General features: G+C 40.5%; 2 protein-coding genes across 5 annotated transcripts; one reads left to right on the forward strand and one right to left on the reverse strand.

The window, feature by feature from the left end:
- Positions 1-6,121: 6,121 nt before the first annotated feature.
- LOC111576809 (dynein, cytoplasmic 1, intermediate chain 2a-like) lies at positions 6,122-14,764 on the forward strand. Of its 4 annotated transcripts, none has more exons than XM_023282710.3 (17): positions 6,122-6,278; positions 8,024-8,132; positions 8,631-8,760; positions 9,175-9,310; positions 9,684-9,746; positions 9,950-10,077; positions 10,168-10,257; positions 10,490-10,652; positions 10,758-10,857; positions 11,109-11,234; positions 11,343-11,489; positions 11,581-11,694; positions 11,785-11,918; positions 12,035-12,179; positions 12,285-12,425; positions 13,150-13,275; positions 13,395-14,764. In XM_023282710.3, exons 2-17 carry the CDS (start codon positions 8,025-8,027, stop codon positions 13,494-13,496), a joined length of 1,953 nt encoding a protein of 650 aa, XP_023138478.1. In that variant the 5' UTR covers positions 6,122-6,278; position 8,024; the 3' UTR covers positions 13,497-14,764. The 4 variants fall into 4 exon arrangements, with proteins under 4 accessions (XP_023138478.1, XP_023138479.1, XP_023138480.1 ...); XM_023282711.3 differs by having other exon boundaries at positions 9,226-9,310; XM_023282712.3 differs by lacking the exon at positions 9,684-9,746.
- Positions 14,754-25,765, reverse strand: LOC111576808 (electrogenic aspartate/glutamate antiporter SLC25A12, mitochondrial-like). The gene is made up of 18 exons (XM_023282709.3): positions 25,666-25,765; positions 24,903-24,956; positions 23,459-23,604; positions 22,827-22,942; positions 22,266-22,405; positions 22,014-22,160; positions 21,176-21,314; positions 20,958-21,051; positions 20,721-20,805; positions 20,408-20,489; positions 20,139-20,297; positions 19,539-19,591; positions 18,358-18,438; positions 17,713-17,853; positions 17,394-17,532; positions 17,003-17,161; positions 16,821-16,911; positions 14,754-15,750 (listed from the first exon to the last, which is right to left on the reverse strand). The coding sequence occupies exons 1-18, from the start codon at positions 25,675-25,677 to the stop codon at positions 15,537-15,539; spliced, it is 2,052 nt and encodes a 683-aa protein (XP_023138477.1). The 5' UTR covers positions 25,678-25,765; the 3' UTR covers positions 14,754-15,536.
- Between the last annotated feature and the right edge of the window lie 1,113 nt (positions 25,766-26,878).

A 26,878-nucleotide genomic window follows, 5' to 3' on the forward strand; every position in this document is an offset into this window, starting at 1 on the left:
TTAAAAACTTCAGCAACCGTTTCGGCATTTTTATCAATTTAGGGTTACAAAAGAAATCATTTATGTACTTTTGTGTCATTTTAAAAAGACTATTTGGTCTATAGAGATCCGGAAAATGTATTTATATACCTATTTATTTATTAAGCATTAATCAATATTTAACCTTCTCTTCTTCCGATTGGGTTAGGGTTCTCTGCGATTCCTCCAGCAGGGAGCGGTAAGGCTCTTCTTCTTCTACGGTGGTTTGTCTAACCACCGAAGAAGAAGAAGCGGAGCAAACTACTGTCTCTTCCAGCATCATCAGTAGTGATGGCTGATCGAGGCTTTGTTGAAGCTTCGACACTTCATTCAAAACATGGTTCATTACTCGAGGCCTCAATGACTCACAGTGCTCGAGTAGGACATCTAGTGGTCAATAAAATCAAGTGCAATCAAGACGTGGTCGTTGGTTCATGGATTGTTTTGGATTTGATTCGCCATGCACACATTCCTGTTTGACTACACTAGATGATTGTATGGGTTGTAGTGGACACAAAAATAATATTACTAGTAATAATAATGACAATAACTATTGAAGAGCACGTTTCTTATTTCCCATGTTTGTCTGTATCCCTATATACTCTTTGCTTATATTCTGTGTTATGAAACATTTAAACGGTGCTGCTACATTCATGAGATGCTCTACAAATACAGACTGATGTCATTTTCACATGGGGCTGGTGCAAATAAAGATTTTATGGATTATTATGGATTTTGGCAAAGTATGTCTTGGGGTTTATTGGTAAAGAGGTCAGTAAAGAGGGTGTGCTTATGTAACTGGTTATGAGGTTTTACTGAGAAATAATTTATCAACAGTTTTGGGACCACTGTTCCCTCTAAGCTGCGCGCGATACTTTTTTTTTTTTTTTTGCGCATTTATCATCTATTTTTTTTTTTTTTGCCATTTTCGAGTTTTTTTTAACTTGAGTCTCGACTCGATCGTTTTTCTCAGGAGGTTGGACTTCAGCCTTTGTGCTGGAGGGTTGAACCCTCAGTTCCAAGACTTCCAAAGCCTCCAGACCTCCCGAGTCCTCAGGACCTGAGCTTTCACACAGTCTGAGGGCTGAAATTTTCTAAGTCCCACAGTAGTTCTCTGTTAGATTGAACTTCCAGACAGTCCATGGACTGATATCTTCTAAGTTCCTGAGTACTTCTCTGTTAGTTTGAACCTTCACACAGTCTGAGGACTGAAATCTTAAAAGTTCTTGAGTAGTTCTCTGTTAGTTTGAACCTTCAGACAGTCTGTTAATGTTTCGATTAAATCTTTAAGGTTTTTCTTTTTAAATGTTTTACCACCTTTAAATGTTTAATTTTCTTTTTAAATCCTTCATTGTATTTTCAGTGTAATTCCTATTTGAACTTTTATTGTCTTTAAGATATAATTTTCTAATTTAACATTTAATTTTTTAATTAAATGTTTTGTCTTTTTTGGCCTTTTATTGGATAGGTGTAGTGAGAGACAGACAGGAAACGGGGGAGAAGAGTCGGGAGAAGACTTGCAGCAAAAGGCCATTAGCGGGACTCGAACGCAGGACGCTGCGTCAGGGACCAGCCCTTTTACATGGGTCACCCACTTAACCCGTTGAGCTATATGGGTACCTGTGTTTTGTCTTTTTAAGGGTTTAATAATCTGATTAAATGTTTTGCATTTTTAAAAATGTTTAACATTCTTCTTGTTTAATTGTATTTTTTAAATGTTTAATGATGGAAAATACTTTATCTGTAATTTCTAATATTTGTATTTTAAAAATTTTGTTTAATTTCATAATGACATGTATTGTATCTTGTTGAATTATCTCATTCCATATTTTGTCTGTTTAATAGAGTTAAACATTAAATTACATTACAGTCTATTAAACAGACAAAATATGGAATGAGATAATTCAACAAGATACAATACATGTCATTATGAAATTAAACAAAATTTTTAAAATACAAATATTAGAAATTACAGATAAAGTATTTTCCATCATTAAACATTTAAAAAATACAATTAAACAAGAAGAATGTTAAACATTTTTAAAAATGCAAAACATTTAATCAGATTATTAAACCCTTAAAAAGACAAAACATTTAATTAAAAAATTAAATGTTTAATTAGAAAATTACATCATAAAGACAATAAAACTTCAAATAGGAATTAAACAGAAAATACAATGAAGCATTTAAAAAGAAAACTAAACATTAAAAGGTGGTATATGTACATATAATTTAATTGTATTTAATGTTTAACTCTATTAAACAGACAAAATATTGAATTAGATAATTCAACAACATACATGTCATTATGAAATTAAACAAAATTTTTAAAATATAAATATTAAAAATTACAGATAAAGTATTTTCCATAATTAAACATTTAAAAAATAAAATTAAACAAGAATATTAAACATTTAAAAAAAATGCAAAACATTTAATTAGATTATTAAACCTTTAAAAAGACAAAACATTTAATTAAAAAAATTAAATGTTTAATTAGAAAATTTTTGTTTGATTTAATTGCTTTTTGTTATGTAGTTTATTTCTTTAATCTTCTTTTTCTGTCAAGATTTTAACCCCAACCTTAAAAATGAAATAAACCCTTAAATCACAATGAAAATACTTCTGTTGTCACAATCATGAGTTAGTCAATTATTCAGTTTATCAATTCAACTTTATTTGTTTAGCACCTTTTACACAGATGACAAAACTAAATAAGCAAAGAGAAAAAAAACTATGATTAAAACTCAAAAACATTAAAAAAAAAAAAAAAAAAAAAAAGATTTAACATGGTAATAAAATATGTTGTGTCCAGGGGATGGAGGGAGTTTATTGAAGTCTTCTTGGGCTCACATGGGAAATCATTTAAAACATAAACTTCATATTCAGTCTAAGGAAACTGGAAACTGCAGAGCGACAGAAGAACCAACAATATCTTCTGTTTTCTCCTTTAATGAGTCGACTCTTCTTGTGCTTTCAGACCAAAGAACTACAGACTCTTCACAACCTGCTCAAACTCTTGGTACAGGACCTCACCACACGGGTCAAGAAGGTTTCTGTCTCATTTCTACTCTGAAGCTCACCTTCTCCTGCTCAAACTACTGACAAATGTTTCTGCTGCTCTAAAGTCTGGTCTCCAGAACTTCCTAAAAACTCTCAAAGTCTCTTCTGCTGCAGGTTGCTTTGTAGAACTGTTGCAGAAAACCTCACTAAACCACATGGAGGGGCCTCAAGATAGTCGTCCAAATGAAACCATACAAAAACCAAACTAGCACAACCCAAACGCTAAAGTCTCCTGCAGCCTACCAGAGAACCTCTGAGAACAGAGAATCAGGACAGGAACTCTTACCTTCTGGACAACCAACGCTGGTTCACAAACAAGAACACAGAATGTGTCTGACCAAAAACCTCTGAAGACTCACTACAGCCAAGATAAAGACACAACTCAGCCGCACCAAATCCACTAATCACTGCACACATTAGCACCATGTGCTAACTGTGGCTAAAGAACCACATTTACCAAGACAACTATCCAGTACAAAGCCCTAAAACACACCAAGAAACACATTAAAGACGATTTTACTGCTGGAAGCTGCAAGCCAACGCCTAAAGAACAACCTAAAGCAACGGAGCCAAACCCGGTTCACTGGTGAAGCAGAGGAAATGTTTGTCTGCAGCTAAATAAAGCAGGAAGACACTGAGCTGCTCAGGTGTTCCTGATAACACCAAGCTGCTCAGGTGTTCCTGATAACACAAAGCAACCACCTGGACAGCCAATAGGAACACAGCTTACTGGGAGTCCAGAGGGCTGGCTTAGTGAAGGAAATTTAGTTTAAACTTGAAGCAGAAAGTTAACAAAGAAAGTTGAAAACCACCTTCTGATACCTGAAATCTCTGAGTTTTCACACAAAGAACACCTGAACATGTCAAACTGGTTCCATAGTAGAACCATCATTGTAAAAACATCATAGTATGGTGTGTTGCTCAAAAAACATTAGGACCCGGCTGTCAGGGGACAAACATGTAAGAAACATGAGAACAGAGAGAACCCAACCAGTAGGTCACAGTTTATCATCCCCCAGTCATCTCCTGAAGTCCATATGATGAGAGACATCAGTATCTGGTTGTTAATTTACCAGAGGATGCTTATAATCATGCTGATGTGGTCTGTACTCTACAGTATTTTAGTGACTCAATAAATGCCTAAGTTGTTTTTTTTTTTAAATGCTTTTTAGTTTTTAATAAACATTTAACAGCCTATATGTAATCAATAAATGGCCTTTGCCTATCTTAAGAAAAATTCACTCAGAACTCTGATATGTTAACAGTACTAAATAAATCAATAAATACATGCATACACACAAAAATAAGTTAATACATTAACTGTGTTAAGATAAGATTTAGATTTTTTTTTAAAAAAGTTATGTTTTTGCAGAATCCAGTCTTGCTCACTGGTTGGTCATTACATTTTGTTAGTTTGATTTCACTGCTTAAAATGATGCCACCTCTTTTCAGACAGAACCTGTGATAATAAAACAATACAAATTTTTTAGTTCCGTGTTAATAAAGCACTTAAAGCTTTAAGTATGGCTAAATGCTTTTTTCAGAATTAAATATATCACTCCTTAGGTGGTAGTGGCCCCAAGTTCAGTAAAGTTGGAAAGATATTCACAGATTCAGACTTCCAGCATCAATAACTCATTAGATATAGGTTGTCAAAACATAAACGGTGCCTCTTTCCCATTGTTGCAAGGCAGACAATGTGCTACAAGCCCAGTTTTATCAAAAGTAGCTGTCTTTCAAGCTACAGGAATAGCATTGGTGTCTATGGAGTGAACAGGGTCCGTCTGCAATTTGCAAAACCGCTGCAACAGTAAAGAGAGACAAATATTCAATAACTTCACTCTTATACATTGTAGTGTCACTAAAATCACTGCAGCCTTCAACTGGCTCCTGTTGACAAAGTGTTTTAACAGAAATGTAAATGCTGTAATTTGATTCTTTTAATGAACCATGTAACTTGAATGGATGTGATGCTGGTGTGACCACAGTGAACACATCTGATGTTGCTCACAGTGGTCCAAGGGACGCTCAGGGAGTTTGTGTGTTTGCTCAGACTCAGGAAAAATTACAGGGAACATTGTTTGGGACTCAGGCAGTTCCTTCTTTTACTCACTATCTCCCCAGCCTTAGAAAAAAAAAAAACCTGTTCACACGGCACAGATGAGGCTGAGGTACACAGGAAATGTTTGGCTCCATTGTACAAGTTTGGGTAAACAGTTTTGTGGGTTGCCCAGTAAGCCAGTGGGTCTGCCGTTCTTTCTACAATTGCATTCACTGTGGCGCTTTGCATTTGCCAGGCTCTACTTGCGTCTTCGTCTAATAGGCTCCACAGTTGAACTGAAAAATATTGAAGATCATCATCATCATCACCAGAAATGTCAGTCATTCCCTATTCAGAAGAGAAAAAGAATACCTGTGGAAGGTGCTGCTGGTGGTGGAGGACGAGGCTGTGGTGGTGCTTGTGATGTAGATGACTGCTGCTTGGCATTCTTTATGTTAATTGTTGTGCATTCTGTTATTAAATGTTCTTTCACACTGGCTGCCACTCTGATTGGTGAATCCAAAAGTTTTGAACTGCAGAGCCACAAGTGTAGCAACAGCCAGTAAACTGTTTTTTTCTTTGGTTTGTAGTGTGTCAGCTAAGCACATGACAAGGTTCTGTGCCAGGTGTTGTGTCATGGGGGTGGTGATATATATATATATATATATATATATATATATATATATATATATATATATATATATATAATCTATCTATCTATCTATCTATTCTCTACGAAATACGAACTCTGACATACTACTAACTCTCAAAGCAAAAACAACAGCAAAAAAACCAATCTATTCTGCGAAAAACAATTCAAATGAACAACACTAAATAGGGATCTCCTATCCCGGAACACTCGATCCCGCTGAGTGATTCACATAACAAACCGAACCAATCAGGTGATTCGAAGCAGTTGAGTGCTTCAAACGTCACTGAAGTGATTCAAACGTCACGAGTCACGTGACCAAACCACGCCTCGGCACAGTGGCTCGATACGTTTGCTTCATGAGCTACAGCGCATGTGTCGAAGCCTCGGGTATCAGAGGACCATCACTAATCATCAGTCCTCCTCCATCATCTGTCTTCAGCATTAACGTTCACGAAAGTGGATTCTTTTGTCACCTGACGACTTAAATCTAACTTCTGGCATCAGGTATTTAATTCTGCCGTTATAACTGTGTCATTTTTACTCTTATTTTCTGACACAAAGCAGAGGAGCTCGGGCGTTGGTTTACTATGTTACCGTTAGTCAGTTATTGTAGGCCCGCCGGCTGCCATGGAGATTAGCATGCTAACACAGCTAGCTGTCGGCACTGAGTGGAACCGCTAATTAAATTATAAACATGTTTGACAAATCTCAGGCCACACAAAAAACAGCAATGCGTTGAAACATCAACCAAATTAGCGATTTGTGACTAAAGAAAATGTTAAAATAAGCATAGCAGCTGGTTCTATTTATTTTTGATCTGCAGTTATGACAGTGGGTGGAGGGAGAGGTGTTGGGCATCTCGGTTGTGGACACCCACGAAACACATAAGAGGACAGGAGTTAATGCCTCAGTTTGTTATATATGCTGATATGACTAAATATTCTATTATTTAAAGCCCTGATAGCTTTAACTTGGATAAATATGTAAGACTAATCTAAATGTATTTGGGATAACTGAGAGTAATACTTGCCTCTTCTCTATATAGCTTCTATTTAGTTTTTACATGTATGCAGTAATACACCATCTGTGACATAATGGAGAAAACAGATAAAGAGAACATTGTTATCCACAGCTGGCTGGTGTTCACATGTTCCCAGTGTGACAGGCCCACGGCTACCTACTGTGCAATTCTGCACAAATCCAAATAGCAAAACTGCAACACTGATGTGGGAGGTTTACATACTGAAAAACTAATTTATAAGACAGAGGGGAAAACATGGACAATAGTTCATAATTCCTGTAACATGGTATCTTTTCAGTGTATTTTTTGGGTCTTTGGAAAGTTTTACATTTAACAAAGCTGGCTTCAGCTGCCATCGTCTAAACCTGTAGCGCTGACCAAAGATTGACACAACAATTATACTGTGAATCTAAAGCAAACATTTTTTTTGTCATGAACTCAAGTAAAAATAAATGAGTTGATTAAGAATATTCATATTGACAAATTTTCAACACCAGCACCATTGATTAAATGGACTAATTGCAGCAGTTCTATTATTAAATAATTTACATGTTTTTACATGTTTAATACAGAATTCTCTAATTTGGTTTGTCTATAATGAGTCATTACTTTCTTTATCCAACAGAGAGTACAAATCTCAAAGATATTTAGTTTGTTAGAGTGTGTGACTGTACAACAGGAAACCTTTGCATTTGACAGTCCGAAAACTTGGTGTGATTTGTTATTTTTGCTTCAGTTGAGTAGTTTTCTAAGTAGTTATTTTTGTTTATTTTCCTTCAGGTGACTAATCAGTTAATTCATAATTTCAGCTGTAGTTTTACAGTTACCTCGGCCTAAAAGTCTTTTTGTGAATAATCTTCGTCTTTGTTGTCAATCATGATGTTATAGTGATGACAGTTATTAGATAACAGTAAAAGCAGTAATGTTTCAAGCATGCTTTGTTAATTTCCATTCTGAGGTCATGTAAAATCAGGACACAGAAAGGTTAAACTGGCAGATTATTCATAGTAAAACTATCTGTTAGTTGCAGGCCTGCTTAACACTCTATAAGCTAGTGTTTACTTGCATGATGGTCTTTGCCAGTGCTGCTCATAAATGAATAGAGTGAATGAACTCATTCAAAATACTCCTAAAAGAGAGTTAAAACAGGGGAAAGGAATGAAATTATTTGTTGAAGTTTTAGGTAAGATGTCTTCAATGTCAGGTAACAACCTTCTCCCTCCCTCAGCATGTCTGATAAGAGTGAGCTGAAGGCCGAGCTGGAGAGGAAGAAACAACGGATCGCCCAGATTCGAGAGGAGAAGAAAAGAAAAGAAGAGGAGAAGAAGAAGAAGGATGTACGTGACAGAAATTATATCTTCAATTTCTAGTTGAAGTCTCAGCAGAAACTGCAAGGCTGTGCAGCACTCTTCATCCACATGATGAGATGTTGTCATTGTTTTGGTTTCCAAAATGATCATGGTGAACAGATGTGCTTATTGTGCAGCAGCTGGATGCAGGTAGCTGGAGGTGAGGATGCCTCCACATTACGCTCCTCGGGTGAAATAAATTAACGGATCCCGTTTAGCTGTTTTGCACCGGATTTAATGTTAACTTCATTCAGATGATCGCAACCATCATCGTCCTGATGAACGTTAAACTCCATTAATATTGTTCAGTCACTAAAGCATTTTAGGACGAGCTAATATACGCTAGCTCTCTGCTAATCTTGAGGCTAATGTTATTAAAATGTAAGTGTGGACACGAAGCGTTCCAGAGCCGTTTTATACGTCAGATGGTCATAATATCGTTTTGTTAATAGTATACTGAAGTTGTATGCGCTCTGTACTCTGTAGGGAGACTCAAAACGTGGAGGTGATGCGGGTGGATCCTCTGTCGGCCATGATGACTCTGATCTGGAGAGGAAGAGGAGGGAGGCAGAAGCTCTGCTGCAGAGTGTTGGCATCACCCCTGACATAGCCCACGGTAAACTCACAACAGCAGCATGTTTCTATTTTGACCTTTCACCCCCCACTTATCTACCATAATTGTCTGCTCATGTGCTTGTTGGAATAGCAGCATTTACACGAGTCTCTTAACTTTCTGGTCTAGCTTGGTTTCGGTCTCATTACTCCCCCCCCAACACAATATCTGAACATTTTTACATGTTATGTGCATGACACCTAAAACCTGCCTGCCATTTATTTTCATTCTCTCTTCTCTCCCCTCTGTCTGTCCTTTTGTGTTTTGTCCTTCTTACTGCATGCAAACTCATTCACACACTTCTTCCGTACCTCTGTTCCTCCCTCGCTCACTCACTTACTGTCTCCCTCCCTCCCTCACTCACTCACTCACTCAATCACCCATCACTCACGCACTGACAAACACACATGTTCACAGCTCAGCCCCTGAGGGTAGTAACAGAGGATACGTGTCTGTTTCACTACCTAGTCCCTGCCCCCATGTCTCCCTCCAACAAATCAGTGGGCAGCGATGCAGGAAGCCAAGATTCTGGGGATGGAAACGCAGGACCAAGGTCTGTTATTGTGTGTGACACAGAGAGAGAGATGAGGATTGGTTATTTTAGGTCATTTTTATGTGATTTAGTCAGATACCTGCATGCTAAGTGTGTGTGCATTAACATGGTAATTATACTTTGATGAATTCTGACCTGTCTACTCTTTGCCTTTTCACCGGCACGCTGATGTTTCTCAATTAACACACACTCCGTTCTTCTCTCTGTGTCTTTCTTGCCTTCTTTTTGCTGTATTTCCCGTCTTTACCATCTCTTACGTGGCTCACCTTTTGCCCGTCTCCTGTGTTTAATTTCATCCTCTTGTTGTCCTCTTTCTTTTTCTCTGACCTGTCTTTCTCTTACTAACACCATCTGGTGGTTTGGCTGTATAAAGGACATTGCATTGGGATCCTGACCCCTCTACTCTGCAACTCCACTCCGACTCTGAGCTGCTGGGGTACTGCTCCTCCTCTCTCCTTTAGCTTGTCTTCCAACTTTGATCAGTTCTTGTGGTTTCATCTTAGATTTGTCCAAATGTGTTAATAATATGTCTGTACATCACTATTTATGTCTATACATTTGAAATTCACATTCAGTTCAGTTTCATACTGCAAACCTGCATATGCATCTGCTTATTTCCATGATGGTATGTATGTGTAGACGTGGAGCTGTGAGACTCGGCATGTCCAAAGTGACCCAAGTGGACTTTGTCCCCAAAGAAATGGTGTCTTACTCCAAAGAAACACAGACACCCACAGAGGCACTGACACACACCGATCAAAAAGCAGGTAATCAAACACGCTTTTCCCAATCTTTCATCCTGGCTGAACCGAAACGGAGTAAAAACTAAATTTATTTTGCATCTTTGTGTGTTCCAGATGAGGAAGAGGACGAGGAGATAGCTGCTCCCCCAACAGCAGATGACAACCAGGAGGAGAAAGATGAACAGGGTGAACAGCAGGATGAGGGTAAGGACAGAAATTTGTAACATGTAAACTGTTAATTTGTGAACTAACCTCTAATGGCATAGTTGTTTCTGTGGCAGAAAGACAGCTGTGTTTTTAATTGCTGCTTAATAGAAAAATAAAATTAATTTAAACTTCTATGATCTTAGAATACTGCCAGGGAGACAAGCATCTAGTAATGTGTTGCCAGTAATGAGCTTTCTTCTCCTTTTGACACTGAATTATCTGTGCATAGACACCCCCAAGGAGCTGACCGAAGAGGAGAAGCTGCAGGTCCTGCACTCCGACGAGTTCTTGTCGTTTTTCGAGCGCGGCAGCAGAATTGTGGAGAGAGCTCTGGCTGAGCAGGTGGACGTCTGCTTCGACTACAGCGGGAGAGATCTAGAAGATAAGGAGGGGTGAGGCACATGACAAAAAAATCTGTCTGAATTCTGTCGATAGAAATTAAGTCACAAATGAATGCACTGACAGAACTGACATATGTTGTTTTCTTTCCCGTCCAGTGACTTGCAGGCCGGTGCAAAACTGGTTCTGAACAGACAGTTTGCAGATGAGCGCTGGACCAAAAACAGAGTGGTCACCTGTCTCGACTGGTCTCCTCAGGTAACCGGGGTTCAGATGTGTCTAAAACAGCACTTCTGGTAGAGAGTTAGTCTCTCCAGCTGACACTTACTTAAACCTGAGGAGTCCTGTCTACATTTCCAGCCTTGTTACTGCCTATATGTAAACTCTAAGTCTAAATCTGGATTAAAGGCAAACTTTAAATACTAAGTAGATTCATTCTGTTCAGTGAATCTTGGGAGGCACTACTTTATCTTGTCTACACCTGATATTGGCTGCTATGTTCCTCTCAGTATCCAGAGCTGTTGGTGGCCTCATACAATAACAACGAGGATGCTCCACATGAGCCTGATGGTGTGGCATTGGTCTGGAACATGAAGTACAAGAAGGCCACACCCGAGTACATCTTCCACTGCCAGGTAAGAAGAACTCACATGCTGTTGCTCTGCAAAGCCTCTCAGATATTTTTGTGGGAGTTTAGATGTGGAGGAAACAACAATTCAAGGTTTATTTTTGTCTTTCTGTAGTCTGAGGTGATGTCTGCTGGGTTTGCCAAGTTTCACCCCAACCTGGTGGTGGGTGGGACGTACTCTGGACAAATAGTCTTATGGGACAACAGGAGCAACAAGCGCACCCCTGTTCAGAGAACTCCCCTGTCTGCAGCCGCTCACACAGTAATGCACCAAAGCTCACACCTTTCTGTGCATCCCTGTACCCGACTGACTTTTCTATGTTGTATAAGTAACTTGTCTCTGGTCTTCTCAGCACCCCGTCTACTGTGTGAACGTAGTAGGAACCCAAAACGCTAATAACCTGATCAGCATCTCCACTGATGGCAAGATGTGCTCCTGGAGTCTTGACATGCTCTCCCAGCCACAGGTACGCTGGCCTTGTATGTCTGCTTGAAGACACGCTGTTAGACGCAACGGTTGTTTTCTCTTGCTGAGACTGTGTGTGTTTTCCCTGCAGGACAGTCTGGAGCTGGTGTTCAAACAGAGCAAGGCGGTGGCTGTCACCTCCATGGCATTCCCTCTGGGTGATGTGAACAACTTTGTGGTGGGGAGCGAGGACGGTTCTGTCTACACTGCCTGTCGCCACGGCAGGTGAGTCCTCTCGGAACAAATGAGCAACTAATGTCTTAAAAATTTCTTTGAGTTCAGTTGGTAAAATCTGAGGAAGTAGTGGAGGTCAACATAGCTGTCTTGTGTGTGTTTTACAGTAAGGCAGGAATTACTGAGGTGTTTGAAGGCCATCATGGTCCGGTCACCGGGCTGAGCTGCCACAGTGCCGGAGGACCTGTCGATTTCTCTCACCTCTTCATTTCCTCCTCTTTCGACTGGACCGTCAAACTCTGGAGCACTAAGGTCAGACATACACAGTCATACACTGTTGTAGTATTAGAGGCACCACTAGTCCTGTTTCTTAACATAAATCCACTGCCCTTTCTTTCTTTCTTTCTCCCACTGTAGAGTACCCGTCCATTGTACTCATTCGAGGACAGCTGTGACTACGTCTATGATTCGATGTGGTCTCCGACACATCCTGCCCTGTTCGCCTGTGTGGACCTATCTGGACGTTTGGACCTGTGGAACCTCAACAATGATACTGAGGTACACACATGCACAGAAATTCTTGCACTCAATTGGAGAATGAATCATGGCAATAATATGATCTATTACCACTTTGCAAGCTGTCACACAGTACACCTGGGCCCAATCCCAGTCTCCCCACTCACTGGCTTTGAGGCACATTTCTGCTAAGTACATGAGCGCTGATTCTGACTTTTCAGTGCTGTGCTCTGCCTTTTTTTCTTTTCCACACATCTTTAGATTTTCTTTAAGTACTTTCCCATAGTCCATAGTGAAACTGGGGATGTATAAACATGGTTTTCCTGTATCCAACACCAAGCATAGATGGTGCAACAAACAGATCTGCCAGGAAGTTTATCTGTAAGTGACAGCGTCTGGCTGCTCGCTGCTGCGGTTATTTGTTGCGCGTTTACAGAGTTGTTTGTATTTTCACTTAGACATCTGCACAGAATTAAAGGTGTTCCTTCACCGAGTGATCAACTGAGCAGCAAATGAAACTATGAGAAACACGAGTCTAAATTCTTTTTTGTTTCCTGTGGTAATACATAGTTGTCAAGCAGCGTGTGTTGTCATGACAGTGTGTCCCATTTCTACTATTCTGAGCCCTCACACACTTAAGCACAGCAACTAGGAGGTCTGTTAAATCTGTGAGGGTTTAGTGCTCGCTCCTTAGGTTGGAGACTGGGATTGAGTCGTGATCATCTTAGCTTCTGCTTCTGTGTAAGCTTGTGTGTTTATATTCTAGGTTCCTACTGCCAGTGTGTGTGTGGATGGAGCTCCAGCACTGAACCGTGTGAGATGGTCTCACACTGGGAAGGAGATCGCCACCGGGGACTCGGAGGGACAGGTGCAGGTCTACGATGTAGGAGAGGTGAGATGTCAGCCCCTCTTATAGCGCTATAGATTGTTTTGGTTATTTCTCTAGGTGATTTCTGTTTATTTCTCCAACTCATTGCTCAATGTGTGATGTTGTTCCTTGCTCTCCTGCAGCAAATCTGCGTGCCCAAGGCAGACGAGTGGACGCGCTTCGTCAGGACGCTGGCTGAGATAAACGAGAACCGGGATGAAGCTGAGGAACTGGCCAACGTCTGATGCTACAAACCTCCGCCCAGCAACTGTTCATAAATTTCTTTCCAGTACACTACACTCCTGTATAGCACATGACATGTACATGACACTATCAGAGGAGCTCCTCTGTCTCCTCTCTGGCTTTCCGCTTTTCCACTTTCTATAAACTGGCCTGAGGAGATGTGCAGAGCTAGAATGGATAGAGATGACAGCTTTAGAAATGTTTTAGATGTGTTTTTAAATGTGTCTTTAAAGGTTTTAGATTTGTAGGGACACTCAGCGTCACGTGTAGCAGCACTTGTACAGGAACCGTAGTTAAGGTGTTGAAAGATCAACTTAGAGGGATACAAGAAGGTGATTTTCAGCATAGATGGCAGCTGTCGACTCTGAACTTCTAGCTTTGATAACATCCTCAGGGCTCCAGAAACTGCTCTTCTCCTGAGGCCTCAACCAACTCAGCCCTTTTTTTAAATATGCAAACCTTTGTACCTGCACCTTTTTATTACCATTTGAGTGTTTTTACATGTTTTAGTATTTTCCAGACACACTTTGTGCACAGCTGGCAACCTCTGTCAACAGGATGGAAAAAACAAAGCTGACATCCCACTATCGGATCCTCTTGAATTTGATGACAAACGGCTAAGGTGCTTAGACATGCACAATCTGGCCTGTGCAAAAGTGTGTCACATTTTAACCACTACAATATTTAATATTTATTATGGTGGTTGCACTTATTTAAATATTTTGTGTATCATTTTAAAAAAAAATGCTGCTTTGTACTAAATGCTTGAATAGTACGTTCCTGAAATTTAGCACTACAAGCTTTTTAACCGGTAAAATCTGCAGTTTGAATTTATAGACACTAGTTCAGTTAAAGTGTTTTTTTTCCCCCGAGTACCAAAGGTTATTGTTTCATACTGTGTATCTGTGTAAGGAGAAGTAGAAACAATTCCCTGGCTTGTTCTCTTTAAGAGGATCTAAATAAACTGCAAAAAGTTGAAAATTGAGGTTGGAAAGCACAGAACCTGAATTGATTATCATTACTTCCATTTGCCATTCCATCCATGATGCAACATCCAACCTCACCTAGCTAATAAAAAAAAAAAAAAAAGTCAATGTTTAAAATAAGCTACAAAAGAAATGCACAATAGCAACCGTATTTGATGTACAATGAACAAGATCAGTGTTCCTCATAGACTGTACTGTATTCTCTTATCTGTCACTGCTCCTGATGCGGTTCATGGTTGCACTTTCCCATTGGAATAAAACTCGAGATATTGGTAAAATTAAAACCATATGGATGATTTATTTAATTAAAATACAATGACTGGTTTGAGATACATTTAATTTATTAATACCTAATTCTCTGCTCATGAATCTTGTTTAATCAAGAAAACACATAATTGAAAAGTTCTGTACATCAGTAAGAGTGATTCTCTGTGACCGGGACCAAAGGCCCCATGTTGCCATCACATTACAATTACTGTGTAATGATGCCGACTGAATGTTACAGAACTTTGTCTTGTAACATTTTCTCAGTACAGTTATACAATATGTACACTCTGTAGCCTCCTGTGTGAGGAGAGATCAAGAGCAAAGCCCCACACACCGTGCAGATCAATCTATTATTTTCTATGCCCGCTGTCCAATAAGAGAAGTCCTACTCATACTGAGTATCAGACAGAAAACAGAATAAAAATCATATCAGCTACTCATGAGAGAGAAAGAGGAGTGCTCAAGGCCCAGTTTTATACAAATGCTGGAGAGAAGAACATAAAGGATGGAGTTGCCAGGAGCATACAGCCACTGAAGATACAACACAGTCAGCGCTCTGGTCCCATCGCCGTCTGTTATACGTAGCTGCAGCCAGCTCTCCACCGCTACGGCGGGCTACTGACCAAAGGAGAACACCCTCGACGGAGCTGGTGTTGTCTGCCGCTAAGCTAATGGCCCCGTTATTTGTGGAGTGTGTTAACTGTGTGCTTTGTTTTGTGTGTCTATCTAAGTGTCTGGCTCCTGGTAGTGGTGGAGAGGGATGGCAAAGTGATATTTAAATTCAGAGCTCTATGGCGCCTGAGCTGGCGTGGCAGTTGGTGGCTCTGGGTGATGTATGGAAACCACACCGGAGGACTTGAATTTAGGCAGGTGAAGGCCAAATTTGTTCTCCACACCGGCAAAGGTAGCTGCAGCCAGGCGGTAGCCGCCGACGTGGTCTGTGTTGATGGGAGGAAGCTCTGAGATACGAGATTTGGGTGTGGGACTAGATCCTGCCGGACGACTGCAGAGAGGAGAGGACAGGAATGATCAATGCACAGACATAGTGACATCTTTATATACAAACAAAAGGAAAAGTAGTTTTCAGCATATTCAAAATTAGCATTTAGAAAACTGTATGTTATGACTTCATAAACTGAGAAAAAGTTATCACGTGAGAAAACCTGAACATACCACTCTAAATGTTGACAGACAGTATCACTCCGCCAAGGAACACGGTGGAGTTACGTGACGATCGGCGTATGTTTGTCTTTCTGTGCGCAACATTACTCAAAAATGGAGTAATGGATTTGGATGAAATTTTCAGGGAAGGTCAGAAATGACACAAGGACCACCTGATTAGATTTTGGCAGTGATGTGGCTTATAGTCTGGATCCATGGATTTGTAAAAGATGTCTGTGTCATTGCGAGATAGCAGCATGGCATCACTAACTATGACAACAAGCGAACACTACGTCAGCTGCCTTCTGACGATCACATGACTGCGATCCTACTGCAAATCAATCGCTGTGGACTTATCGGGACTGTAGGAAATCATATAACGACTGGGCAGCCTTGGCGGAGTACTGGACTCTTAGTGCTTTTCTTGTTTGGACATGTTTTGATTTCGAATGGTCAAAGTTAGTGGAATATATTTATTGTTAAAGTAATCAACTACATCTGTGGTTCCTCTGCTGAGGGAAACAGTAAACTAAAAATGTAAGAAACAGCAGCAAGCATCACTTCAAAGTTCACTTCAAACTTCTCTCTATATTCTCAGTTAATATAGAGAAGGCTACAGTAAAGCAACTTGTATTTTTGTTGAACTCATGAACTCTAAAGTGTACACAGGAAAGAAAGCAAACAAAATCTACAACTAATTTTGGTAACCCTTAAATGTGTCCAGCATAGAGAAACAGGTAATACACATATTTTATGACAGAAAATGAAATAAAAAATACTAAAATTCCAATGTCCTCACATGTGTTTCCCCAGCCTCAATCCCAGTCTACTTTTCAGCTGTTCAGCTACTTAAAGTAAATGTTACAAAAGTGACCAAACCGTTCTCCTTTTATCAAGAAAAGATCAACTTACTGTCCTCCAAAGTCAACGTAGAACCACTGCTGCAACAGTTCGTAGGTCACCAGCGTCACACCAAACTGAGGAGAGGACCGGCACATACGAGCTGGAGAAAAGAGAAACAGTTCGTCATGGTTGGAATGTGAAAACACACTGAAACACACTGTTTGTTGGTCCAGGTGCACACAGCCACACACCTCCAGCTCCCTTCCACAAAGCCCTGAAGCCTTCCTCTCTCATAATCTTCCTGAAGCAATCGATGACTCCTGAGTAAGTCGTCTGTCCTGCCCTCGCTGCCACTTGCAGACGCGTCTTGATGACATCAGCAGGCGTCACGAGGGAGGCCGCAGGGATACCTGGGAGGGAGAGTTAAGAAGAAGTCTGATGAAATTCAAACCTTTGTAAGATATGATCTTTAAGATTTAAGGGGAAGTAAGCAGTCAATAATAATAACAACCAGCTTGTTTAGCTGTGACTCTTAACTCAGTCTGAAGCTGTAATGTCAACTTGATGATACACATTTTCCTCATGTAGAAGAGATCATGTTACGACCGACTCCTGGAGTTGTGAGTCATAATCAGAGGTTACCTGCAATCGCTCCAGCACTGAGAAGCTGCAAAGGTCCCACCCTGCCTTGTTCATCAGCTAGGGAAGCCTTAGTGTGAGCGTACACAGGGAAATAGATGGCTGAGAAAGGGATGTCCCTTAGGAAACAAGCTTTAGCACCCTAGACAGACACACAGAAACAGACAAATGTCAAAGAGTGAGGCAAAGTGAAACTGCATAAATATCAGACAGACTGAGAGCCAAACAGAGCTCCAACAGTGACAAAAACCTGCTCTTAGCACTAATATGTTTACTTGTCCTGTTCTGACTGACCAGCATAAGAAGAGACTATGAGAACTACCTTGTAGAGCCCAAAGAAGCCCAGGTCACGGACCACATTGAGTGCACTGACTCTAGGTCCGGTGGTGATCTCGCCTGCTACCTGCAGGCGAATCTTCACAATCTCCAGTGGGTTGGTGAAGATCACCTGAGAGCCTCCAGCCTGGACAAATGAGGAGAATAGGCGCTTCATCACACACTTGTTTAAAAAAAAAAGAAATCTGCATGTTCCTGCATGTGACATGTGTGCAGCTCAGGGGTGGGAGCCAAGTCTTGCTCATGTAAAGTATCAAAAGTAAAAATTAAATCCTGATCAACCATTTACTTTGCCATTTCCTCGGACGGTAAGGAGTGCTGGGCCAATGTGTGTAAGGATGAACAACGCTATCAAACACAAAAACAGAAAAAAAACACGTTGCGTTGGACATTGAGAATTTTGCTCTGGATGCAATTTAGCATTGCCTCCACTGTTAGTAATGTCATTTGGACGTCTGCAAGCAAGTTAATGCAACAAAAGTCTACATGCACAAATGATTTGTTAAAGCATTAACAAACTAAGGTTGCACATTGTTGGGTATTTTAGACTGTATCTAAATGTATCTACAGTATTCATTGATGCATTCACAAACAGACGGGAATACTGAATCGTTTGGGACCTGATACTTACACAGCCACCAGCCAAAATCTCAGCAAATAAAGGAATTGTGTCGTCTTTAGTGGTGAATTTATCTCTCACAAAGTCATTCACCTGTGGGACACAAAAACAAGTAGACATGAGGCTATAGACAATACAGTATCAGCAATTAAAAAAATTTATAATTCTACTTTTCTGGAGCTGCCCTCACACAGTTCTTTTATATAATATTACATTTACTTTGCTTTAGCTTTATCGTCTTACTCACATCCCAGACTAACTCTTCCACTGATGACACCGAAGCGACCAGCTAAGAAAGTTGGTAGCATCAGCACATGATTAGGTTGCACCCTTTTTCGGGTACAGCACGGCATTAATCACCCTTGCATGACAATGTCTCAGTCTTGCAAAATATTTAATTCTTAAAATATAGACCAATTTTTTCCCAGAAGTTGTCTGGTGTCATTCATTTAAACTGGGCATAAGATGTGTCATTGGCATGGTTTGGATTCACATTGAATCTGTTCTTCACTAGTGTGATCTGGGATTAGAATTTTATTATCAAACCGGAGTTCCTTTTTCACCATGTTATAGGCAGCGTTGAACTCAATGGCCATTTTATTCTCCTCTGTTGAGCAGTTTTTCTCATCTAAGCGCTGAGAAGACATGAGTAGGCACTCAGTGTTTCAGTCAGCCTCTGCAGATTTTGTGTGTCAAAGTTTCGAGCTTCAACTATGTTGACCAGGTAACAAGCTGAGAGTTGCCTGCAATGGATCGGCCACAATTAACACTAAAAGCATAGCGTTCCTCTTGCACCGCAACCATGGTTACTGCGTTAGCCACGGTGAATGAAAGTTGTACTTTTTCCTCTTTACAGTCAACATCTCAATGCCTACATCTGAGTCAGGTCCTCTCCTTCTCCAGCAGCCTCCTCTCTCTCTCTCTCTCTCCTCAGTCATTTAAAAAAAAAAATTAACTATAGATCGGTTAAACATGCTAATAGCTAAATGTACTAGTCTGCATGTGAAGCAGGGAGAGACTGACTGAGTCGGTGAAGAGAAAAACTACTACTTCAAACGACAATGGCTAACACAGCAGCTACCCGTGCTGGCCGGAGGGGCACGAGAACAGTCAAAATCATTTCAAGTTTCAACCTTTTGGAAAATAAAAATGGGGGAGGATTATGCACTGCGTATGTGAGGAGAGGTACTCACCGTGAGTTTGATAGCCTTCTCAGGTGCCACGCCTATGAGCTGAGGAACCAGACCTGGAGGGCAACAGGGGGGATTGAATGAGTGACAGGAGAATCTCATTTCATTAGCAATACTGGACAAAAAGGAGTACGATAAAAGAAATCAAGAGGAAATAAGATTAAAAACAAGAACATGGCAAAGAGAGGCAGATATGAAAGATGAGAACTTTGAAAGAGGAATGCAAGAGCACACATATAAAGGCCAATCACAACCAGAGAATTTTGTAATTAGTATGATGCAACACAGGCCAAGATGAGCAACAGAAATTCTGCTATAATCAGACAAAGATGGACAGAAAACTTTGAATCTGTGACATAACAGCTGAAGTGCTCTTTATGAAATACTCTGAATTACAGATTTGGCTCATAAAAAGTACAAAGATTTCTTTCAGCAAAATGAACTTTGTGTTTAAGAAATAAATGGTATTGTGAGGAAAAATAACACAGTGAAAAGACATGACTCAACAAAAAAAAAAACAGCCAGGACACAAAAAACTGCATCACTCATGTTGTGAATACAGACAAGTGGATAATATTGGTAGCACATCAGAGCTCTGCCCACCTCTGTAGAAGCCGAAGAAGCCCTCGTAACGAAGCACCTTCTTTGCACAGTCAAAGCTGTTCTTGTACATCAACTCTCCAACAAAGGATCCTGTGGATCTCTGGTTCTGCATACGAGTCTTCACCAGGTCGATGGGGTACACTGCTGTCGCTCCCGTGGCTATGCAAACGCACACAAACTCAGGCTGAACAGATTCCTTCAAACAAGATATCAGATGCTGATGTGTGTGTGTCTGGCAGCAATCTGTCTCAGATCACAGGATAACTCACCTCCAGCGATGGAGCCCAGGGTGAACCTGTAGGCTGACTCTGCAGCTTGGAGCCACACAGGCCTGGAACTGTCTCCGTGGGTCTGATGGAAAAACATGAGTGACCATGGTGACTTTAGATAATGCTAATTATACCATTGCTATAGAAAGTTGTTTTCTGTACAAGACAAAATCCTGCATTCACTGTGTGAATATGGAATGTGTGATACAGTACAATATTTTACAGACAGTTAACTGCTGATCTAGTTTTACGTCAGTTGCAGGACTTAGTTATAACAAGGAGTTGTGCACACAGCCTGCTACAAGCATCCTACCTGTTTTTGGGTTTCGACCAGGTGGTAAGGCAGACATCCCTCCTCTAATGGAGCTATTCTTTCAATGTCTGCAAGGTTCAGACGTCTGAAAAACATATTTATGTACCAGTTATTAACACCAATGTCATATATACAGATCATAATAGTTTCTGTAAATATCAGCAACATGCTCGTGTTGAGTTTAAGGATTTGAGCTTCTGTTGCAGACTTTGGCAAAGTAGCAGAGTGACTGTTTACCCAGACGGAGAGTGAAGGCCTGATAACTGGTACAAGATGTCAATTTCCATTGGAGTAATCTGACCAAACTTGTTGGCAGCATGAACAAACTCCTCTGCAAAGAGAGATGAGAGAGCAATGTCTTATTATTAAGAAACACGCCAATGTTTTTGGCACTTGTTACCATCTTGGCTGAAGAGGAAAACTACACGATCACAGTGACATAACGTTCTGTGCACCTTTGGTCACCAGCGTGTCCTTCCGTGTGCCTGCCAGAGTGCTGTAGATCTTGCGGATCAGCTCCATGTTGTTCAGGAGGGAGTTGAAGGCGTTGAAGTAAGAGAAGCTGACCAAGTGAGAGGTACTGCCACCTGCAGCCTGGTGGAAGAACAGTAGCACATATCAGATACTGTTTTTTAAATGCATTTCTTATTGCTAAGGCCAAGATGTCAACTTTAAATACTCTAAACCACGTTTTTTTTTTTTTTTGTATTTTTTTCCTTTCTTTATCCAAAGAGCAAAGGAATACCTTTAATTTAACTGACACATGATACTACCATGTTGTTAGCATGGTCTGGACTTGTACCATAATTGTTTCGTTGGTTTTCAAAAGACGCGTTTTAAAAAAAATCAACTGCTCACAAAAACTGCTCTAAAAATGAAGCAGGATCTTTGCTGTTATGTGGTAGTTGAGGTGGTCTACCACAATATTTAGCACCATCATCAAAGGCCAGGTACAATAGTGTGAAAGTATGATAACACCTGTCATTAAGAGGACACCTGAGCAAAGTTTGAAAGATGAGTAAAATAAGAAATGAACCAGGGCTATGTTGAAATCACAAGTAATGTACTTGCAATTTTCAACACAAAATGGAGAAAAATAGGAAATGGATGAGGATCTGACCTCAACTGAGGATGGAGGTTTTTGTAACACCAGAGGTCCGAGTGGATTATACTTCTATTTGCCAGAGATCAAAATTGCAGTATTGTTTTCAGGCTTTGATTAAATCACTTTTTGTCCCCGTTAGCCTTGAATTATACAATGAGTCAGCTCCCCTTGCGCACACAAACACTCACTGAGACAAGATTCTCCTCCACGAAGGGTGTGAGCATATGGTGTCTGATGGTGGCCATAATGTCACTGAAGTCCATGGCAGAGATGACGCCATTCTTCCCTTTGTCCTTTTGGGCGAATGCCTGGCGTGCATGCTCCAGCTGTAGCTCCTAAAAACACGACACCACAAGGCTGAGTCTAAATATAGACAAAGTAAAACTTGCTGTCTGAGAAAATCAAACAGAGACAACAAATGTCACATTCGGTCAGTGTACCTGCAGGAACTGGGTGAACTCGAGGTAGCTGAGGCGTTTCTTGCGGTCGTGCCCAAAGTGCAGGCGGATGAACTCACAGTCCCAGTTGAAGGGAATATGGTGATGCACTGTGGTCTGGCTGAAGATGTCCCGCACATTCTCTGCAGCACAAACAAAATCTGTGGTAAATTTTCTGGACAAACTTCAAAGCATTTCAATGTTGTAACATAAAGCTTTGTGCGTATGACGTAAGAAAGTAAGCAGAGGTAAGAAGGAAAAAGGAACGGAGCATAAGCGCGATTATGTAAATTCGTCCGTGTGTAACGACTAAGCCCAAGAAGTAATCTGGTGAACAATGTCTTGTTAGGAAATTCTTTCTCCACAGCAGGAAAACATGTAAATTGTTTTCATCAGTCGTGTGTTTCATCACAAACACATCAGGGGTGGCTTCAGTGCAATCCAAGCAAGTGTGAGAAATGTAGAACATCTAATTATAATAAAATAACAATATTTTAATAATCTTTTCTTTGTTTTAACTTAAGTCACATGAACTTAATATGAACTTAACACAATGGCCCATACCGAAGGAAATGGCTCCAGTTCCAGTCTTGTCAAACAGCTGAAAGGCTACAATGAAGAGAGTGTCGGGTGCACACAACACTGATTCAAAGGCAAGAAACTCCTGGAATGAGATCAGCCTGCAATTGTGTGTGGGCAGAAGAAAAAAAAAAGTTAAATCATTAAACACATTATTTAAGATTTTGGAATGGAGCAATAGTCAGATCACACAGTATTACTTAAAGGGCCACATCAGACAAACAAACACAACAGCTTCTCTGTTCACAGTGACGTTTTTTTTTACTTGTTACTGAAAGCACATACCGACCAACCAAAAGCCAACCAGTAAATGAGATTACATACACCTTACAGAAAAAGTCTTTCATTTCTGGCACAAGAAAAACATATTTGCCTCTTACGTTTTCTGAAAAAATTTCTGAACAAATCTAAACATTACATCACATGACCTGTGTGCGTGTAATTTGCGTACGATGACAGAGTGGGAACTAGGCCTCAGTGGGAGATTTACGTTGTCAGTAAGGAGCTGTAAAGGCAGCTACTTACACATTACTTACACTCAGACATGGCTACATAAATCATCAATAAGTGATGATAAGCTGTGAGCGTGTGTGTGTGCTGTTGGTGTCAGTACATACCCGTCCTTTGTGGTGTCGGCCACAGCAGCAATGAGTTGTACAGTTTTGGGGTTGTGGTGAATTTGTGTGTGTAGTCCAAGAAATTTCTGGACAAAGTCTCCTGGGGTCATAAACCTCTCTCCATCTTTGTCCACTACACTGGCATACTGAGGGACAAACAGAACACAGCATCAGCATGAATACTTAACCCCTTATGGATGCCGACTTCTTTTCTTTTTTCATTTGATAAACGATTACAATAATTCTCTGTAATTTTACAGTTGGCAAAGTCATCCCACGGGCCAGATTGGATCCTCTGGAAGGCCAGTTTTAACCTGCGGGCTGCATGTTTGACACCCCTGGTCTAGCATGACAATATTACAGGCATTACAATATACAACATACTACAGGCTCTTTGCTCCAAAATCACATTTAGTGGCACAACATTAAACAACAATAAAAGCTTCTCTCAGTGCCACTCTGACTTTGTGACAGATTAACAAAAGCATTTGAATTAAGATAAGATGGGCCTATTTTGAGGTTAGTGGTTCACAAAACCATTCTTGGGTTACTGGTCACCACACTAAACTGTGCTGGCTGTTGGTGCTGTACCTGAACAACCAAGGTCACTGGACCTGCAGTGGTAGCATGACATGTCAAAATTATCGCAGCTCACACTTGCAAGCACAGGACTAAATGTTTTCGGCCTGAGCGTTTAAAGATATCTGACCCGTGTCGGCATACTAAAAGCGCCGGCCCACATGACTGGCACACACTCACCACGCACTAAGCAGAGGAGTAAGGTGAAGGTTAACTAAGTCTTATTGCAGTCTCTCATTACATCTCATGGCCAGACACACAAACCATTCTAAGTATCATCTGATATGCAAATACTTTTACACAACATGAGCACCTGTGGCACAGTGCTCCCTGACCCACAAAATGACAAGGACATACACGTCCAAGGCTGTAAAAGTTTGTGATGAAGTCAATGTTGTAAAATCTAACAATCCTGAAACCTGAACACAGACTGGAAACCTGGACCTTCAGAATAAAAGCCTGACAGTTCAGAAAGCAGCCATCCTCTACCAACGCATTCCTATGACAGGCAGCGACAACCACTAAACAGACAAGTCCTTTTGCTAAACCACGTATCAACTGCAATTATGTTTTGGCTTCAACTTCTGTCTGAATAAAAACAATGTTAGGCTAACAGGTGAATGAACCCATGGCCCAGCTATTCAGTCAGAGTTACACTGGCCTTACTGTAACTACAGCAGTCTGAGGGTATTGCTGTAATTTAAACCCCATGACAGGAGCTTACAAGTTATTTCACTAAATAAAAGCAGTCCTGGGTGTGCCGTTGTCCTCGTACAGAGGTGATTCATAAATACATCTGATCACACATAATAGGACGCTGACCAAAGCGATATTTAAAGCTATTACTGTTAAGACGAAGTCTTACCTTCTGGAAGATTGTTTTCAGCTCACTCGGGTCCCCGCGTTTGGTAGATTGCACCTAAACAGCACAATAAATTCACATTATGGCATTTTTCGTTTCAGTTAATTTCACAGTTCACATAAAGCTGCTGATCAGAGGAGGTTTTACTGGGCTCTAAATTAACAAACTGCTTTTCGGTTGTTTCTCCTTGAAACGTCCACTGCTTTCAAGGAGAAACAACCCACTGCGATAGCAACGACACACAATCAAAGCTCAACGACCACACCTCGGCAAACAAACAAGTGAGGCAGCTAATTTAACAGTGGAAAAGCCAACAAGGCAAGTCTGTACAGAGACACAAACTAACATTACCGGATAGCCAGCTAGCAAGCAAAGATTACTCGTGAAGAGGACACAAACCGATTCAGCGACATGCTAACATATAAAGCAGCAAAATGCGGGAGATGAACGCAAATAAAGAGCCGACTACTGTGAAAAGACGCGAGTTAAGCTAGCGGCTGTGGTTTTATCACAGGAGTCGTTTCGCAGTTTAGCTCCGTGTCGCTAACTCCGAGGTTGTGGATGTCTCATCAAGGCCATCCGCCGCCGGGCGGCAGCTAACCCAGGGATGCTACGGCGTCATGTTACACCGCATCCGAGACACTCTGCCCGGGCAGGAGCTCAGAGTCTGGCCTCGGCAGCTCCAAGTCGACAAAACGCACAGAAGACATGCAGACACGGAAAAGTAGAGGTTTCAAAATCGCTAAGAGAGAGATGCCCAAGTCACCTTGACCGCCATGCTGTTTTGACGTCACGCACAGTGAGTGTGAGCGAGCACGGCGCAGCGCACGCGCTCCGACGGGGCAGGAAAACGAAAGCAAACGGAGCAGCCTTTCAAAGACATCCACCGATAAACACACCATCGATCTGCTGCTCAGACAATCAGCACGGAGCCGCTAGAAGTAAAGTATCACAGGTGTTTTGATGGAGGAACTGTATTATACGTACACACATATGACAAAGCTGATGTAAGAGGATGCTTCTATTGCATTAATGTCGGTTACAAACCTGCAAAAACTCTTCTCATTCCATCACTACTTTAGTATTTACTTCCGTTATTGAGACTACTGTGGTTGACACTACTACTGTGCTTCTGCCCCACTACTACTACTTCCATTACTGATGTTGCTACTACAGCTGTTGCTAATACTATTACTACATCGTCACTGCTACAACTAAAGCTGCTCATACTGTTACTACTGTCACTACTGCTATTATTGACACTGCTACGAATCTACTGTTAATATTGCTGCTGGTTCTACAAGCACTCTGCTATTGCAGTTTAAGGCTGCAAAAAATATTGTTGATTATTCTGTTCATTATTTTCCACTTTGGTGTTATCAAAAAATAAATAAATAAAAATCTGGGATAACTTTGGTGTTTTTTAAAGCCCAAGATTACAAATATGTTATCTACAGTCCAAATATATTCAGTTTATTGTCACAGCGGAGGAGAGAAACCAGAAAATATTCATATTTACGAAGCTAAGTATAGAGAAGCTGGATATGGTTCATTTTTGAAAAAGCTGTGTCCATGTCTCAAACTTTTTAAATTTGCAGATTCTAATAACTTTATAGGTAGGTCAGAAGATTTGGCCTTGTTTTTCATTATAAAATAACTACTCTACCCGACTAATCAGCTATTAAAATAGTTGGTAATTAATTTAATAGATTTGCTGCAGCCCTATTGCTGCGTTTACTATGACGGTCATCCTTTTATTGTTCATAATTTGTTGCATTCATGGCTTGTTGGAACAGCTCAATCGAACATGTGCATTGTTAATTCCTTTACTAATAATAACTTAAAAATAAATAATATAGCACCATGTCGGTTTCTCTATACGACAAATTATCTTATTATCTTTAATTTACCACACCTCTATTCATCAGTCTTCACTGGCTTTGTTTCAATATCCAGCAGATCTAGTTCATTTTTGTGTT

The sequence above is a fragment of the Amphiprion ocellaris genome, chromosome 10 (genome assembly GCF_022539595.1).
Source record: "Amphiprion ocellaris isolate individual 3 ecotype Okinawa chromosome 10, ASM2253959v1, whole genome shotgun sequence".
NCBI lineage: Eukaryota > Metazoa > Chordata > Actinopteri > Pomacentridae > Amphiprion > Amphiprion ocellaris.